Genomic DNA, 15973 nt, shown 5'->3' on the forward strand with positions numbered 1-15973 from the left:
TACGTTTCCAAGCCACGGTGGCCGGCAGGCATGTTACACGCCAGTGAAAAGGTCTCGGATGGCCCGGCGCGATGTGTGAACTCGACTGACGCAGGCATTAAAGTTCAGGCCCCTTGTGATTAATGAGGTTGATGCTGGGGTGAGAGATGTGGTTAACAAAAGGGGACAGGAACAAAGGCGTGCTGATTGATTAACAAATGCAAACCTGTTGCTGGGGTAATTTCAGATGGAAAAAAGGTCACGGTTGGGTGGTGGGAGCAGACGCAAACCGAGCTTTGAGCTCAGCGCGCGCGCGCGTGTGTGTGTGTGTATGCATGTGCGCTCACGTGTATGTGTACGTCATAGAGAGAAATGATAAACTTATAATGCGTATATGTGTGTGAGAGAAATGAATGGAAAACTGATGCATGCACATGATAAAGAGCCTAAATGCTGATAGTGGTCTGTGTGGGTGTGAGAATGTCAGACTGAGATACAGTACGTGACAACCCTGTCCTTGGTCAGCACGTATTTCTGGGTCAGGTCCTTGATAAGTGACTGCGTGGGGTGTGAATCTCTCATGTAAAAGACGATACGATTCACATCTAGATACATGGACACGATTCGATACAAGAAAAGATACATGTTCATAAAAAACGATTCAGTACGATTCGATGCGATACGATTCGATGCAATTCGATGCAGTTGAAGAATGGAAAGCATTCTGAAAGATTTTTTATCGTGTGCTTAAGGTGCACATTATTTTTATATTATCAATTATCATTGTCATGTCAATTAGGCAAAAACAAATGTGTGAATATGATTATCTAAACTGAGGTTTGTATCATATACTGTATTGAAATGAAAAAAGAATAGTCTACATTTCAGTCAAACACAACAACCAAATACATTTTTATAGACTTTATAGATTTATAGAGTTATATCTGATTGTTTTCAAGGAGCTGTAGCCTATTGTTGAGGTAAGACAATACCAAAATAAAATAAAACAGTGCTTAAGACAATCTTGGCCTTTTCTCATATAGCCTAGCCTACAAGAATAAAATAGGCCTACATAGCAATGAACTGGGCCTATTTTGTTCCAAGTCTGAGTGAATATGAACAAAATAATAATAATTTGTGCATAGTTTTAGCAGCAAGGGCCAAATTATTCTTTAACATTAAGGAAATCCCTTCATCAAACGTAAGGCTACTCTACAGACTATCATTGCCGTTTAGGAATGCTACAGTAAGTGTTTAATTTCGCGCTGGATTTTGGTCAAACAAACGACCGATTGCGAGTTGTCACATGCTTAAGTTGCAGTAGATGTATGGGTAAAGAAGTCCTTTGACAATTTTGGGCAATAAATTTAGCCCAAAACGAACTGCATTACCCACAAATCCGTGCCACGTGTAGTTTCAAAACCGGAAGTGGGATGAATGCGCTGCTTGCAACGTAAAGGAGAGTCTGAGCGAGCAGAAAAGGTTGTGAACCGATTCGTAACATGTAAATCGATATAACGACCGGTTCATTTCAGTTTTATTCCGATACGAGGCTTCACGTATCGATGTAGCCGTATCTTACACGTTAAAAACGGATACCGATACGTATCGGTTAATCTTTACACCCCTAGACCCCAGGGTATGAAACTATGGCCATTTAACATTTAGATGGCCTTTAGTTGATAGACTATCCACATGATAATGTCTGTGTGTGTGAGAGAGAGAGAGAGAGAGAGAGAGAGAGAGAGAGAGAGAGAGAGAGAGAGAGAGAGAGAGAGAGGGCAGAGGAGGTCACAGACCTCCACAGTAATGAGGGCACTGAGCGGGGGGTCCTGATTTGAGTCGGGCATGCTGCAGGGCAGCAGCAGCTCCTGGGTGACCACGGGCTTGAGCAGCAGGAGCGAGAGTGAGGGAGAGGGCTGCAGCACGTAGTAAGTGGAGACGGACGCCACGGAGGCCAGCGCTGACCCCACAGCAGGCTCTGTACGCACCAGCAGGAACCACTCACGCTCCTGCAAGTGCACACACGCACACGCACACGCACACGCACACACACACACAAACACGCACACACACACACACACATACATAAACTGTTCAAAACACAATCATCCATCTCTATCTCAGAGGCTCTTCCTATTATCTTGTTTTCCACACACAGTTTGCAGGTATCTCTGCATAACATCATTCACATACCGCTACGTGAAAAACACACCATCCTGTCACAGATTCAGGTATGATTATTTTACCTCATCAATCCACCCACACACACACCCACACACCCACCCACACACACTCTGAGATGCTCAAACACATGGACTAACCCTAAGCGTGTGACAGAGAGCATGGAAGAGTTGCTGGTTGGTTTCAATCTCGTCCCAGTCCAGCTGCCAGCATATGGTGGGCCTGATGATCAGAGGGAGACCGTACAGCACCGACTCACACACTCCATCTGCGTGCAGGGTCCTATAACAAAGACACACACATACACACACACATGCACATAGGGAAGTTATGTTAACAATTCCAGGCCATTTTATGTTTTATGGATCCGCACCCTCAAGGGTTTTACACACACACACACACACACACACACACACACACACAGTTACATCATGGTAAAACTTCTAGACAGTTGTATGTGTTATGTGTTGTTCCATGAGTCACATGACTCGCATGATGTAAAGTGAGAGAGAGAGACGTATGACATAACAAAAGTCTTTAATCAACCCACAGTTAAAAGGAGACTATGACACTATCCATTGTGTTTGCATCCATCCACTAGAGTCTATATTTCAGAAGTGCTTCAGAAGACCTCATATAGATGCAAAGGACATGCAAAACACACACACACCTAGGAGAGGAAACAGTGACTGTCACACCCTCCGTGTGCCTCTTCTCTCTCTCTCTCTCTCTCTCGCTCTCTGCTGCTGGTGGACTTGCTGCAAACACAGGCCTCAGTGCCTCTTTCTTCCGAGTGGAAGTGCTATCGCTGCTAACATGCTCTTTTGCATAGATTGAGTCACTCATATTCTCTCATTTTCTCTCTCTCTCTCTCTCTCTCTCTCTCTCTCTTTCTCTCTTCCCCACTTTGTCTCATTGCCTGTCTGTGCTACACCGTCACTCCTCCTTCCTCTTTCCCCACATTGCTTGATTCTATTGCACCCCTATTGCAACATTTTAATCTCCTTCTCTATACCAGGGCCTCTCCAACATGTCTTTTTTTCTCCTTAAGTGCATTCCTCTTTCATCTTCTATGGCTCCCTCTTAATCCTTCCATTAATGGCTCTTTGTTTCAGCAATTTGAATATGTTTCCCATATTGCCCATACTTTATCTCCCATACTTCCCATACTTTATCTCTCTCTCTCTCTCTCTCTCTCTCTTTCTCAGTAGAGGGGTTATGATGAAGAGAGGGATGGCACGAGGCTAGAAGGCTGTTGTTATGAACAGAGTCCGTTGTCAAGGCACTTAACATCTCTGAAGCTCTTCATGTCTTCTCTTTTACATATGGACAAAGGGCCTCTATGTCTGGCATGCCTCTCACATGTACAGTGCAGTACAGTCCGCACAGTACTACACACGCACATACAGACGCACACCCACGCACGCACATACAGACACACGCATGCACACACACACACACACACACACATACACACACACACACACACACACACGCACACACACACACACACACACACTGTCACCATTGCCATTGCATAAGGAACTTTTCTCTGTGTGGAATGGGCCTCTTTATTACCTTCCCTGGGCAGATCATTTTGTTACTCTACACACCAGGCTCAGTTAACCACACTGTGGGTTAGCGGCCAGCACGGACCAAGAAACACAACAACATTTATTGACAATAAAGCTATCTGGTCTGCTGGCCCTGCCTTTGATATGGAAGGAATCCTATGAATGAGGCTATTCATGCTACACTTCCATGTGCCAGTGAGGCCTGGGGCCAGACTGAGACCCACTAGCAAGGGGTTGCGTTAGCGCTAGCCGTGAGCTGGTGTCAGAGCGCAACCTAACCTACTTGACGACTCGGAGCCTCTGCGGAGGGGGGCTGTGATTGGCCGGGCCCTTGCCGTGAGGCTGGAAGTCCCGGACACTCTCGGCCTTGGTGGCGAGGTGCGGGGCGGAGGCGCTGGGGAGGAGGCTGGGGCTCAGGAGCCTCTCCTGCATGTCACACTTCAGGCAGACTGCAGGGGAGTAGAACACACACACACACACACACACACACACACACACACACACACACACAGACACACACACACACAGACACACACACACGCACCCACACACACACACACACACACACACACACGTGTACACACAATTGAATATACTCTACATGGAATACACACCCGCAAAAAGCAAGATGCGCACATAGCCTACACACACACACCTTAAAACAGATAGAGATGTGAACATACAAAGAAAAGAAAGAGAAAAGTAAAATACTGTTAGCACAGACATACTCACAACAGAAATACAAAACAGAACATAGAACACGCTATTACCCCTCATATACACACACACAGAGACATACAGACACACACACACATAGAGACAACAACAAAAAAAACGTGAGAGAAAAGCACATGCATACCCACAGACGGGTTTTATGTACCAAGTTCAGGACAGTCAGGACATTCTCTGTCACAACGCTCTGCAGTCGTTGCAGAGGCACATGCTGTTTCCACGGTAGCTCTGTGTTCTAGCTCCTTATCACTCGCCTACTGGCCAGGCTGTCCAAGTTGGTAACAGTACGTCCACACACTGAGAGCAACTTAGTTGCTTTACCACTGACTGTTACAATGTGTGAATATGAGAGCCTCTACTGGCTAATGGCAGAAACTGCAACTAACAATTTGTGGTCAGTCTGTTCAACAGCTAAGCAATATCTACAGCTAACAAATATAAGAACTTACACAGGAAAGGTGATAAATTCCTTGTGTATTAGGTGGGTGGGGGGATTTCCACCAGTGGCAGATTAATATCCAAGCCTAATTCATCTTACACAGCATGAGGCCAGATTCAATATCACAGCACCACTGGCTTGTGGGAGACGCAAGCGTGCCACACATTGTATAGTAACCTGACTAGGTTAGAGACCTACACAATGACAACAATGAAGCGCAAACTTGAAGTGTGACACCTAGAACACGGACTACTGTATTATAGATCCATCCACTAAATATGGCCCAGATGCAACAGTGTGCACATGGACACATCTGCAGTAAAGCAGGAGATGAAGAGAGCACAGACCCCCGCCATGTCCAAATGCCCTCGCAGTGTTAACAACAGTGAAACATAACTGGGCATCTGCCCACGGGATTTGGACTGTTTTGGACTGAATGGGTTCTTCCATGGCCCATGCTACACCCTTCCACCCATTTCCATTTCTGTTCCATAAATATCGCCGGGTCATTTTCCCCATAATCCTGCTAACAGACAGACAGACAAACAGACAACCTGTGCTGAAAACAAAACCTCCCTGGAGTTAAAAAGGGGAAAACACAAAGAGAAAGATAGAGGAGGCAAGACTGGGCTGAATGCCAGAGAGTGAGACAAAACAAACAGAATGTATGTATCAGATATAAATAAAATCAATGGAAAGAGATACTACATATACTCTACAAACAACAACAACAACAACAACAAACAGTATGAGGTACACAGTAAACACATTAAACAAATAAATAAAGATCAAAGAGCACTGGGGCTGGGTGTGTAGAACTACAGCTGAAATTAATCAGTGGAGACATGAAAGGGTCAGTACTGGGGCTGGGCTTGCGGGGTCCATCGGCGTGGGCGTGGGCGGGGCTAGAGGCGTGCTGCAGGACGCGGGGCAGCAGCAGGTGCAGATGCTCCCGCTCCCCCGCCTGCTCGTGAAGCCACGCCTTCAGAACACTCTCCACGGCAACCACGCTGCTCTCCACCACCTGCAGGTCCATCTCTGTGCCCAGCATCAGCATCATTCCCTCTGAGGGAAGGAGGGAGAGAGAGAGGGAGAGAGAGATAGAGAGAGTGGGGGGGGAGGAGGAAGAGAGAGATTAACAAATTAGGTGATGTACCTTGGGGTTATCTCATCAGAGTTATCTATGTGGTTTATATTTCCTAATACTCACCTGTACCCAGTTTGGCAATTATGTTTTGACATTTATCAGATTAATTAGATAGACAGCAAGAGAATGATCATAAAGAAATTGGACAGTTGGAAAGTGATAGCAATTATGCAAATATGGTGATGGGTAGATAGCATAAATGTCAACTGTTAAAATAAGCAAATGTATGGTATAACCAGTCATAGCTGATTGGCAGGACCATTTCTAAACTCATTTCAACCTGGTGGACAGTTTTACTCTCTGCCACTAGAGGGGGCCACTGCTCCATCCCAGAGCTGACTGGCACCATCTGGTTTCTTTTCTTGGTGTTTCACTTTCATGCCCCCAACGTTGTCTTCAAGGCAGCGCAGCCTAGGCTTGGGAATCGGTTCCAGGTATCGGTTAGGAACCGGTTCCAAACGTTCTGATCCATCGGAATCGTACACATCCACACGTTAACGATTCCACTAACGATATGGGAATCGATAAGGAATTGCATCGATAAGCAGACTCGACAATGGCGTCGATATCGATAATTTCTTAACAATGCCCATCCCTAGCGCTGCCTGGAAGCCGCTAGGGTTAGGCATTAGTTAGGGTTAGGGTTAGGTTTAGGATAAGGTGCCTTTAAGTCAGCGGTGGCAGCGCTGCCTGGAAGACGATGTTGGGGGCATAAAACACCAGCCACCAGCTGCGCTCCTAGCTCACCAAGCTATAGCACAGTTTGCGTTGAAAAGTTTCTTACAATGATCATATTCAGTGCTTTCTTAATAGAGGGCTACAGAGGTTAATGGTATATTTTGAATGAGCAATAGGGTCAACATACAGCTGAAAATTAAAAAAAACCTTTGACACTTATTTCTTAAGTTTGGTGTCATCTCTCAGAGCCAGGTCCATGGCACATTGCCAGACACATTGCTTTTAAAAGGTTTTATGCAAAAAGGCAAAAAGGTGAAACTGGCAATTTAGTTGACGAAGCTGATGGCACAAAAAAAAAAACTGTCAAAACGGCGCTGCAAAATCTCCTCTTTTATGCAGTCTGTCTGTGCCATTTTCTAAAGCCTATAGAGTTATATAACCCAGGTGAACCCCCACAACAAGGTTAGGTCAACACTCTATAAAGGAACATTCAGTGTCATTGCTTCCGTCATGTTCTGTTACCAACACAAAGAGCCTGACCGGGCACCAAGAGATGGAGCAGCTTAGAGCCGCCCTGAACAAGAGTATAAGTGCTGCTGAAGGAGAGAGAAGAAGAGAGAGAGGAAGAGAGAGAAGAGAGAGAGAGAGGAAGAGAGAGAGGAAGAGAGAAAGGGAGCAGCCTCCACATTAACCTTTCCCTGTGAATTATTTATCCTCCTCTATGAGGGCCTGCTGCAGTCTAGAGGGAGCGAGTGGGACAGGCTCAATCGCTCAGCCCCCTCTCACACAGAGAAAAAGAAATGAAGAGGAGAGAAGGAGAGGAGAGAAGAGGAGAGGAGAGAGAGAGAGAGAGAGGCAAACTGAGATTGAAAGAGTGAGATGGAGAAAGGGTGGAAAGAGAGGGAATAAAAGACAAAGTAAGAAAGACAGCGGTGCAGATGAAGGAAAACTAGACAAAAAAAGACAGCTAGGAGATCGATCTCACTCTTGACAATAAGTGTCAGGGGAGGACTAGCAGATGAGACAGTAGCCGTGGGTCGGACATCACGTGATACCTCTTCCAGATAATTGCTTTTCCTGGTCATTAGTGGCCGGGGTCAGGCTATCCTCCCCACAGCAGATCTGAAAGTCAAACGTGACTCATTGCTGGAGATTTACGCACACTTGTAGATTGGTATTGATGAGCTTGGGCTGTTTGTGACTTGTCCTCCAGCATTAGGTATCTCATCGATAAGTGTGTGAGGTTGACTTGTTCAAGTCCGCTGCTTCCTTTGCAACTTGTGTTGGTCCAGAGCAGGGGACCATGCAGGGCGGAGAGCGTCTAATTCACTTCGTTAGCAGTGACGAAAATGAGTTCAACAGTAGCACAGAATGCCAGTCCACCCCTTCTCTTATGTGGTAGTTTAGTCTAGTCAGTATGTCTAATGAGACAGGATTTCAAATATTTGACCACATGACTAGACTAAACTACCACACGAGAGGGGATGGGCTAGCATTCTGTCTCACTGTTAAACTCATTTTCGTCACTGCTGAGGAAGTGAAACCTGTACCTAGGTAGCACTAGGAATTAAACATCTCTCCAGTGCTATAGGTATAGGATTCCACACAGCGGCCAATCAACAACCAAGCCTATTTACAGTCAAAAACGAAATCACGCAGCCTTAATTTAGAGCAACCTGCTTAATGGTTTTCAGCAAATCATATTGCGGTGTTTGGTCATATTGTTTGGTGTTTTAAGCCCCCAACGTCGTCTTCCAGGCAGCGCTGCATGGAAAGCACTAGGGTTAGGCAAGGGTTAGGGTTAAGTTTAGGGTTAGGTGCCTTGAAGTCGACGGCCACAGCGCTGCCTTGAAGTGGACGGTGGGGGCTTAAAACACCATCAAGCTCATATTGCACTGCTTTGCAAATCGCAAAAACAAACAAGAGAGAAGTTCCACATGTGCTATGACCAACTGGAGGTGCTCTGTGCACTGCACTACAAGCAGTTCAGGTGGTCAGTATTATTTAAAAAAAAGGTGAAATCAATAAGTCCACTGATCAATTACAGAAAGGAAGGAAAGCATTAATTGACTAATGGATGTTCTATTTGTGTACAGGGCGCATGTGACAATCAATAACAAAGCAAATTTAAAGCAACCCGTTGAAGTGAATCTGATCTTCACTAAGTTCTTAATTAATTTACACTCTATTACACTCTATCTTTACATTCAATTTAATTCACATAACTCTTTTAGCATTGGGCATTCTATGGCATGTAGTATATGCCAGATGGTCTATGATGCAATCTGCATGAGTGCTAAACCATTCAGATTCTGCAGGCCACTTCAGTCAAACTGAATCTCAGTACTATGACAATGTGTGTGTAAGAGTAAAATTAGCATCCGGGATTGACGCATACATACTCCTACGGAAGTCAATGATATAATGGGCTTAAGTGCTTAAAAAGTCCCATCATAATCCACTGTGCTTTTCCTTATCACACTAAGGCTTCCCATCAAAAAGAGAGAAAGACAGAAAAAAAGTGTGAACGATTACTGTAAATGACGCACAGATGGCGTGAGCGAGGGAGGGGAGAGGTGAGGTCAGACCTGTGGAGGCTTAGGAGCCGATCTCCCCCATATTGCCCGTCAGCAAGTAGAGATTAAATCCAATTATCATCCACCCTTCTCCAACCTGACCCACGCACAAATCTCCCCAAGCCCTCCAACATTTACCATCCTCTTCCTCCTTTGTCCAGTCAAAGTGAGTCATCATAGCCAAATATAAGAGAAAATTAAAACAAAGGTCAGTTCTTCCCTCACATTAGCAGGACTAAGTACTTGGACTGAGATGGCTCTGACTTCCTGGCATGGACTCTGTGAACCTGTCTCCCAAAGTGCTCCTCAGACTCTTATTTACTTTTCCATGACAAATCCCAGTACAGAAGCGTTCATGCATTAGGGCTTGACTTCCTCCACTCAGGGATATTTACAGACGCGTGACAAGACCGGGAAGTTTAACTTTGTGATAATTAATGATATAAATTTAGGTTCATTCATCATGCGATAGCTTGCTGTAACTCAAAGAATTGGCCTGTTCTTGCGTAAAATTAAAGCATTATGAGAAGTGGATAATTAGAGGGTTTCTCACTCTCACGATGAACTGAAAAGTTAAGGTATGCACATAACTTGACTCGTTCAACTGAAGGGCACTATTGGAATTCCATGATACTGATATAGTATTCTATGGAAACATTAATGAATATCATTCCATTAAAGCAGTGTCATCTGTCAGCTGCCGTGCATTAAAATATTTGTTGTAATATACAGTGGCAGATGGCGCTGGCACAAAGGAGATGGAGTTGGTCACAATCAGACCCTCCATCTTTGGATGACATTCGGACGCAAGATGGAGATCCCAATCTGCAATCAACAGTTCCTGGGCAACTTCTGTCATCTGTGATATATGAGCCAATTCTCCCACTAGGAGCACAGAGAAGATTGCAATCAGCAGTGATGGGACACTCTGCTGGTCTGTATCTCACATCCTGTCATGTGATCACTGTGTGGTCTCTGGGACGATGAGAAGGGCTACTCTACTGACCACCCAACCACGGGTTCATTTGGGAATAATAATGCTTCGGGTCTCATCCTGATGGTGCCAGCAGATAGAATAAAGCTTCCGGAGGAACATATAGCTCATGAGAGAAACGAGTGAATGAATTATGGGTGATTGGCTAAAGTGATTGCCAAAGATGATGGAGCTTCTCCTTTCAAGAGGCCATAATAGGCCCTGATGAGCTCCATGTATACTTGCAGAGCAGGAAGGAGTAAGGCCAAACTGATTCCATTACCAGCAATATGCTGTAGAAGCCAGGGCTACTCAGGGAAGCTTTTAGCCCATGGGGATGTGTCCAGCGCTCAGGTGAACAGACAAAATGTGCCCGGAACGTCAAAACCGTCAAAAAATTCACCAGCAGCTTTGCAGCAAAGAAAGCTGTTATTCTGAATTCTAAAGTGTCATTTCATTTTATGAGAGACTGTGAGAATGAAAGAGAGAGAGTGAAAATAAGAGTGAGAGAGAGAGAGAGAGAGAGAGAGAGAGAGAGAGAGAGAGAGAGAGAGAAAGACAGAGAGAGGGCATGGTGCAGGCAGCAGGACAAAGGCTGTTTCACAGAGCTCAGCGATATTAAGCGGTGGCGAGTGATGTTCACCTGGACACACACCTGTCTCTGCTTTGCTTTCGTAAGAGAGTCTGACCTCCCCCTGTCCTCTAGCTGCAGCAGGAGGCTGTTTCCTGAACTATGGACCTGATGAGGCCTGCTTCCCCACTCCAGTGCTGGCTGGAAAAATAACACAGGGGGTTCTGGAACCTCTCAAGTTTAATCAACCTTTATCACAGCCTGCCTAAACAATGGAAACATTCTAAAATCTGCAATAACACACCAATTATAAAGTTCTCATTCTGGCATGGTCAGGGGGGAAAGAGGGACTGAAAGAGATGCTTCGCTACAGGATTTGGAACGACCACTGTCTGACTGCATGTCAAAGCATTTGCCATTTTCCAGATGAAGCTGCATTGCCAAAAAAAAAAAAACATTATTGAGGTTTCGGATCAAACATGGACGACTGCCAAGGCATTGACGTCTGTGATGAATATCCAGCTATTTCCAGCATAAATCCTCTATCTTGTACCAAAAAAATTATCTCCATTAAATGAAGAGAGAAGAGATGAGCTAAGGGCTTTATTGGCTCTTTTTTGCACAGATTCAAACTCAGGGGGAGAGAGAAAGAGAGAGAGAGACAGAGAGAGACAAGGGAGAGAGAAACCGAGGGAGGGGAAGGGAGGAAGAGATCCTCTTAAATCCCTCAAACAGCATAATCGGGCCCAAATCCTCCTGAGAAAATGCACACTGAGTGATGTAGAGAGTTTGCAAGGACCACCATGTCAGTCTCTTCTTTCAATCCCTTCCTCTCTCTCTCTCCCTCTCTCCACGTAACACACCCATCCATCATCTCTGGTTTCAAAGAGGTGCTTTATCTCCACTGAGTAGGCCGATGTACTGCTGCGAAACAGCCTGAGCAATATCTCCATTTAGAGAAAGGCCCTGCTGCCCGACATACTTAAAATGGAGGATCTGTTTACCTTAGCCTTAAGCCAAGAGATAATGGGAAACCAGACTTGCAACAAAGCAACGATTTCCCTAAGCTTAAGCCTGCAGCGTGTCAGATGAATTTGGCTGAGGCTGCACACACAAACACTATCTCTGCCTGCTAAGAGCAATGCAGGGGACTGGTGCGATCCCATTAATTATGAGTGAAGGCTAGCTGCTTTGTCCACCTCGGGGGCGACTGTACAAAGCTAGGACAGGGAGCTTGCAGAAAATTAGAGGACAGTATTTCACCTTGCACATAAACACAGCATAGTTTACTGAGAGGACGAGAGGCAGAGTTCGCATAGCGATCATCGTTCTGTAAGGGGAACAAAAACTAAAACAGACTTGGTTTATGAGGCAGTGAGCTAAACATGCCCATAATTGGCATGACCATTTTCAAAACGTATCGCCGGATATTCCTTTCATCTCCTGCTCCAGATTCAAAGCGTTTCATGGGATGCTAAAAGTGGAGACATTGTGTCCCCTCTCAGATTGCTTTATCGTGATGAGTCATGTTTGGGTGATCAGCCATGCTCCCCCGGATGAAAGGCTTTTTATGGTGTCACTTCTGGTCGCTCAGAATGCCTTGAGGCAAGTGATGTTTTATGCTATTGTCCTCTGAAACCTCTCTCTCTCTCTCGCTGAGCCGACCGCAGCCTCGTGCGACACTTTTCCCTTCTCTTATCCTCTTGTGCTCACTTAGTTTCTGGACTCACTTTTTGTCAAGTTTCCTGCAGCTCATCACCAACCCTTCAACATTCTCTGTTTGGATTTCAGGCGTTCTTTGTTTCTGCCCATCCCTGTCCCACTCTCCCTCCACGCTCTGTCTCTAATTCTCAATCCTCCAATTCGGCTCCCTTTCCCCAATTCCCCGTCAATGTTTGTAAGTGCGGCTAAAAGCTGCCACTGGCCCCCTTTTCCTCCCCCCAAAAGCGGATTTAATCGTCTCTTGATTCCACCCCAGGAGAGCAATTTGGATAATTAATTTGGGGGCGTGTGTAATTAGCGTAAGCCGTTGATATGCAGCGATGTAAGAAAAGCTTGTGGTGTGAAATAGTCATCCTGCCATGATTAATGTCCACCAAGCTGACCTGCCATCTCTCAAGAAGACATTACATCACCTCCAGTTAACCCGCTCTAGTCAGGGCTCAAACAGTGCAAACGTAGTCTAATCTAGTCCAAACTAATCTATAATGACCTATTTCCAATGGGGAGCGCTACATGATGATGATTCGATGCGCAGTACGGATTCTAGAGCTTTAATCTCTAAAAAAGATGAAGAGAAAAAGCTAAAACAACATTCCCAATTTAATCTCAAAACCAGTTTCCGTTAGTTCACAGATAATCTTGACGACCAGCAAAAACCTACAACACAAGACAAAATCCTTCCCCTTACCCCCCCCCCCCTCCCCATTGTAAAAAAAAAATCCAATGAATGTTTTGCCATGAGAAAAAAACCCTCACTATTTCAGAATAAGACACAACGTGCCTGATAAGCTCCAGTGCAACAACACCCAGGCCTGTATCAAATGTATTCACCCCTACTGAACTTGGGAAGAGTTCTTGTTGAAGTTGGGGCTCCAGGAAGCCTGTGGGAGGAGCTGAGCTATCCTGAGATGACCCCTACTGGAGCTGGAGACGGCAGTCAGACAGGCAGACAGACAGACAGACAGACAGACAGAGAGACAAGCATACAGGCAGGCATACAGGCAGGCTGGCCTGTGCCAGAGCAGCCCTCCCTGCTTGCGTCTGGAGAGCTCGAGTGATGGATGCTCCCTGTCATGGGAGTCTCATAAGCGGCGAGGGCCAGGTGTTACCGGAACACCGCCGAGAGGAAAACCGGCAGACAGGTGCCGTCTATCACTCTCTCCGGTGTGCTCGCGCTTTCTCTCACTCGATCCCCATGTGTCTCATATAACAGCGGGTTTCGTGGAGAGGAGAAGAGTTAACCAACATCTGCTGAGAGGATGACGAGGTGGGAAGCGTAGACAGAGGCCACTGGGGACTTTAAACCTAACATAAACTATCTTTTTCTCTGCCGTGTTTAGTCTGTCAGTGTCTGAGTCCGTTCTAGGGTGAGCAAGTTTGTTGAAGTTTGAATGTTTTGCCGGGTAGATATTTTGCTGAGGCTAATGGTCTGGGGAATTGAGTGTATGTGAAACAGGTGCATATGTGTATACCAGCAGCACATAAAAATTCCAGACACACACACACACACACACACACACACACACACACACACACGCCCAAGCTACGAATGAATCTTTTCGATTTTCACATACTGTAGCTACTAATGTGCACCAATTATCACCCTGTTTATGCTGCTGCCTCCAACACAGGCACACTCAGCCTCTAAATGCCGACTCCGCTGCCAAGTTTCACCACCTTTCCCTTCCGCCCTTCTCCCCTCTTTCCTTTCTTTTCACTCGTTATTCTTCACTTCTTCACTCCTCCTGTGTCTGTATTCCTGATCTATCGCTCATCCCCTGGCCTTGTCTATCCATTCTGCTTTTCTCTCCACTCTCCCTTCTCTTTCTCACCCTGTCTGGCTCAGCCTCACTTTACGGTCTCCACCATCTCTTCTCTTTCTCACCCTGTCTGGCTCAGCCTCACTTTACGGTCTCCACTGTCTCTTTCTTTCTCACTCTGCACCCGACGGCTGGTGATATGTGGCCCCATCGCTACCACACAGTCTCTTATTGAGCAGCCACTCCTCTGAGGCAGCCCAAAAAAATTATCGCCACCGCTCCTGCCTTTCACATCACAGTGCTACCCAGGCCGCCTGAAACACCGTCACCATGGTGATGGCGACGGAGGGGGGTAGCAGAGAGACGAGGCAAGGTGGGGGGTGTACGGGCGGCGACTCGCCACCCCTCCCAAAACCACCACCCTGAATCTGCCACCTCAAAGAAGAGAGAGAGGCGCTGCCAGCGAGGCTCTGGAGGGGGCAGCGAGATGGGGAGATTAATACAGACGAGATACAGGAACAAGATGCGGGCCGTCTAGACTGCCTGGCCAAACACTCTCCACCACATCACAAGAGGTGGAGATCACAAGGCACCACGCATGGACACACCACTTTACTTGGCCAAACAAGTCTGCGACAGGACCATGTTAATGTCACTGTTCTCATGGGCACATGGGAATGCACTGCATGGTTATACCCAGCCAAGATGTACAAGTTTATCTTTTGAGCTATACATGTATGTGTACATACATTACATACAAGAGCTATATGGGGCATGTTCTTGAAACGTCCTGGTTTTCAAAAAGAATATGTCTACTGAATTGGAACTTCTACATTTCAAACATACATACATACACATGCAATGATTGCAAATAATGCCAAGGCAATCAAATCCACGGTGCTTTACCCCCATGTCTTGCATTCATAATGACTAATCTACTTAAACTGCAGAACAAGTAAGAGGGTGAAAGGTCACCTGGTCTAATTAATCAGGAATCCTCTACATTTAGGCTGAGTTAGGCATATTCTATATGCATCCATCTCTAATGACATGCTAATGTAAGCAATTTGGATGGGCCACCATGCTACCCAAACTCCACTGCTCCAGGCTGCAACAATGCAGCAAGACTCTAGAATCCACAATGCTGGTTACACTAATCTCAGGTAGGACGAAACACATGTGGCTGCATCAAAATGACCGGCATGCCCCCGAGGGGTTTGGGGGGGGGTAATCCCGTGATTCGCTGGAGATGGGTTGGAACATTGTGCTGATGCAAGCCTGAGATACAGGCAGGCCAGGGCTTAAGTGTAATTAGCTCCATGTTGGAGCCTGCTGATTTAACACTTGACCACGTGTCACAGGGGACAGCAAGAGGGACAACAGGCCAAGTCGTCATCTCAGCTGTCCTCTCTGGTAATCCCCTCTTCCTGTGCACAGTGCACTTCAAATTTGGAGAAACATAATACACACGCATCATAAGTCCAGATATATGGATACACACACACACACACACTTACAGACAAACATACTAACACACCCATACATATACATGAGCATTCAAGCACAGAGATAGATACCACACACACACACACACACACACACACACACACACCATCACTTGGAATGCACTTCTCAGGA

At 46.0% G+C, this 15973-nt stretch overlaps 1 protein-coding gene across 3 annotated transcripts in view; it reads right to left on the reverse strand.

The window, feature by feature from the left end:
* Positions 1-15973, reverse strand: part of LOC121690461 (meiosis 1 associated protein) — a 32287-nt gene that overhangs the window by 5996 nt on the left and 10318 nt on the right. For all 3 annotated transcript variants that reach the window (XM_042071044.1, XM_042071042.1, XM_042071043.1), the window contains exons 5-8: positions 5770-5973; positions 4021-4186; positions 2304-2445; positions 1779-1991 (exon numbers count right to left, since the gene is read on the reverse strand). In XM_042071044.1, the coding sequence (XP_041926978.1) occupies positions 1779-1991; positions 2304-2445; positions 4021-4186; positions 5770-5973 (725 nt within the window). The remainder of the gene's footprint in view (positions 1-1778; positions 1992-2303; positions 2446-4020; positions 4187-5769; positions 5974-15973) is intronic.

The sequence above is a fragment of the Alosa sapidissima genome, chromosome 18, assembly GCF_018492685.1.
Source record: "Alosa sapidissima isolate fAloSap1 chromosome 18, fAloSap1.pri, whole genome shotgun sequence".
NCBI lineage: Eukaryota > Metazoa > Chordata > Actinopteri > Clupeiformes > Clupeidae > Alosa > Alosa sapidissima.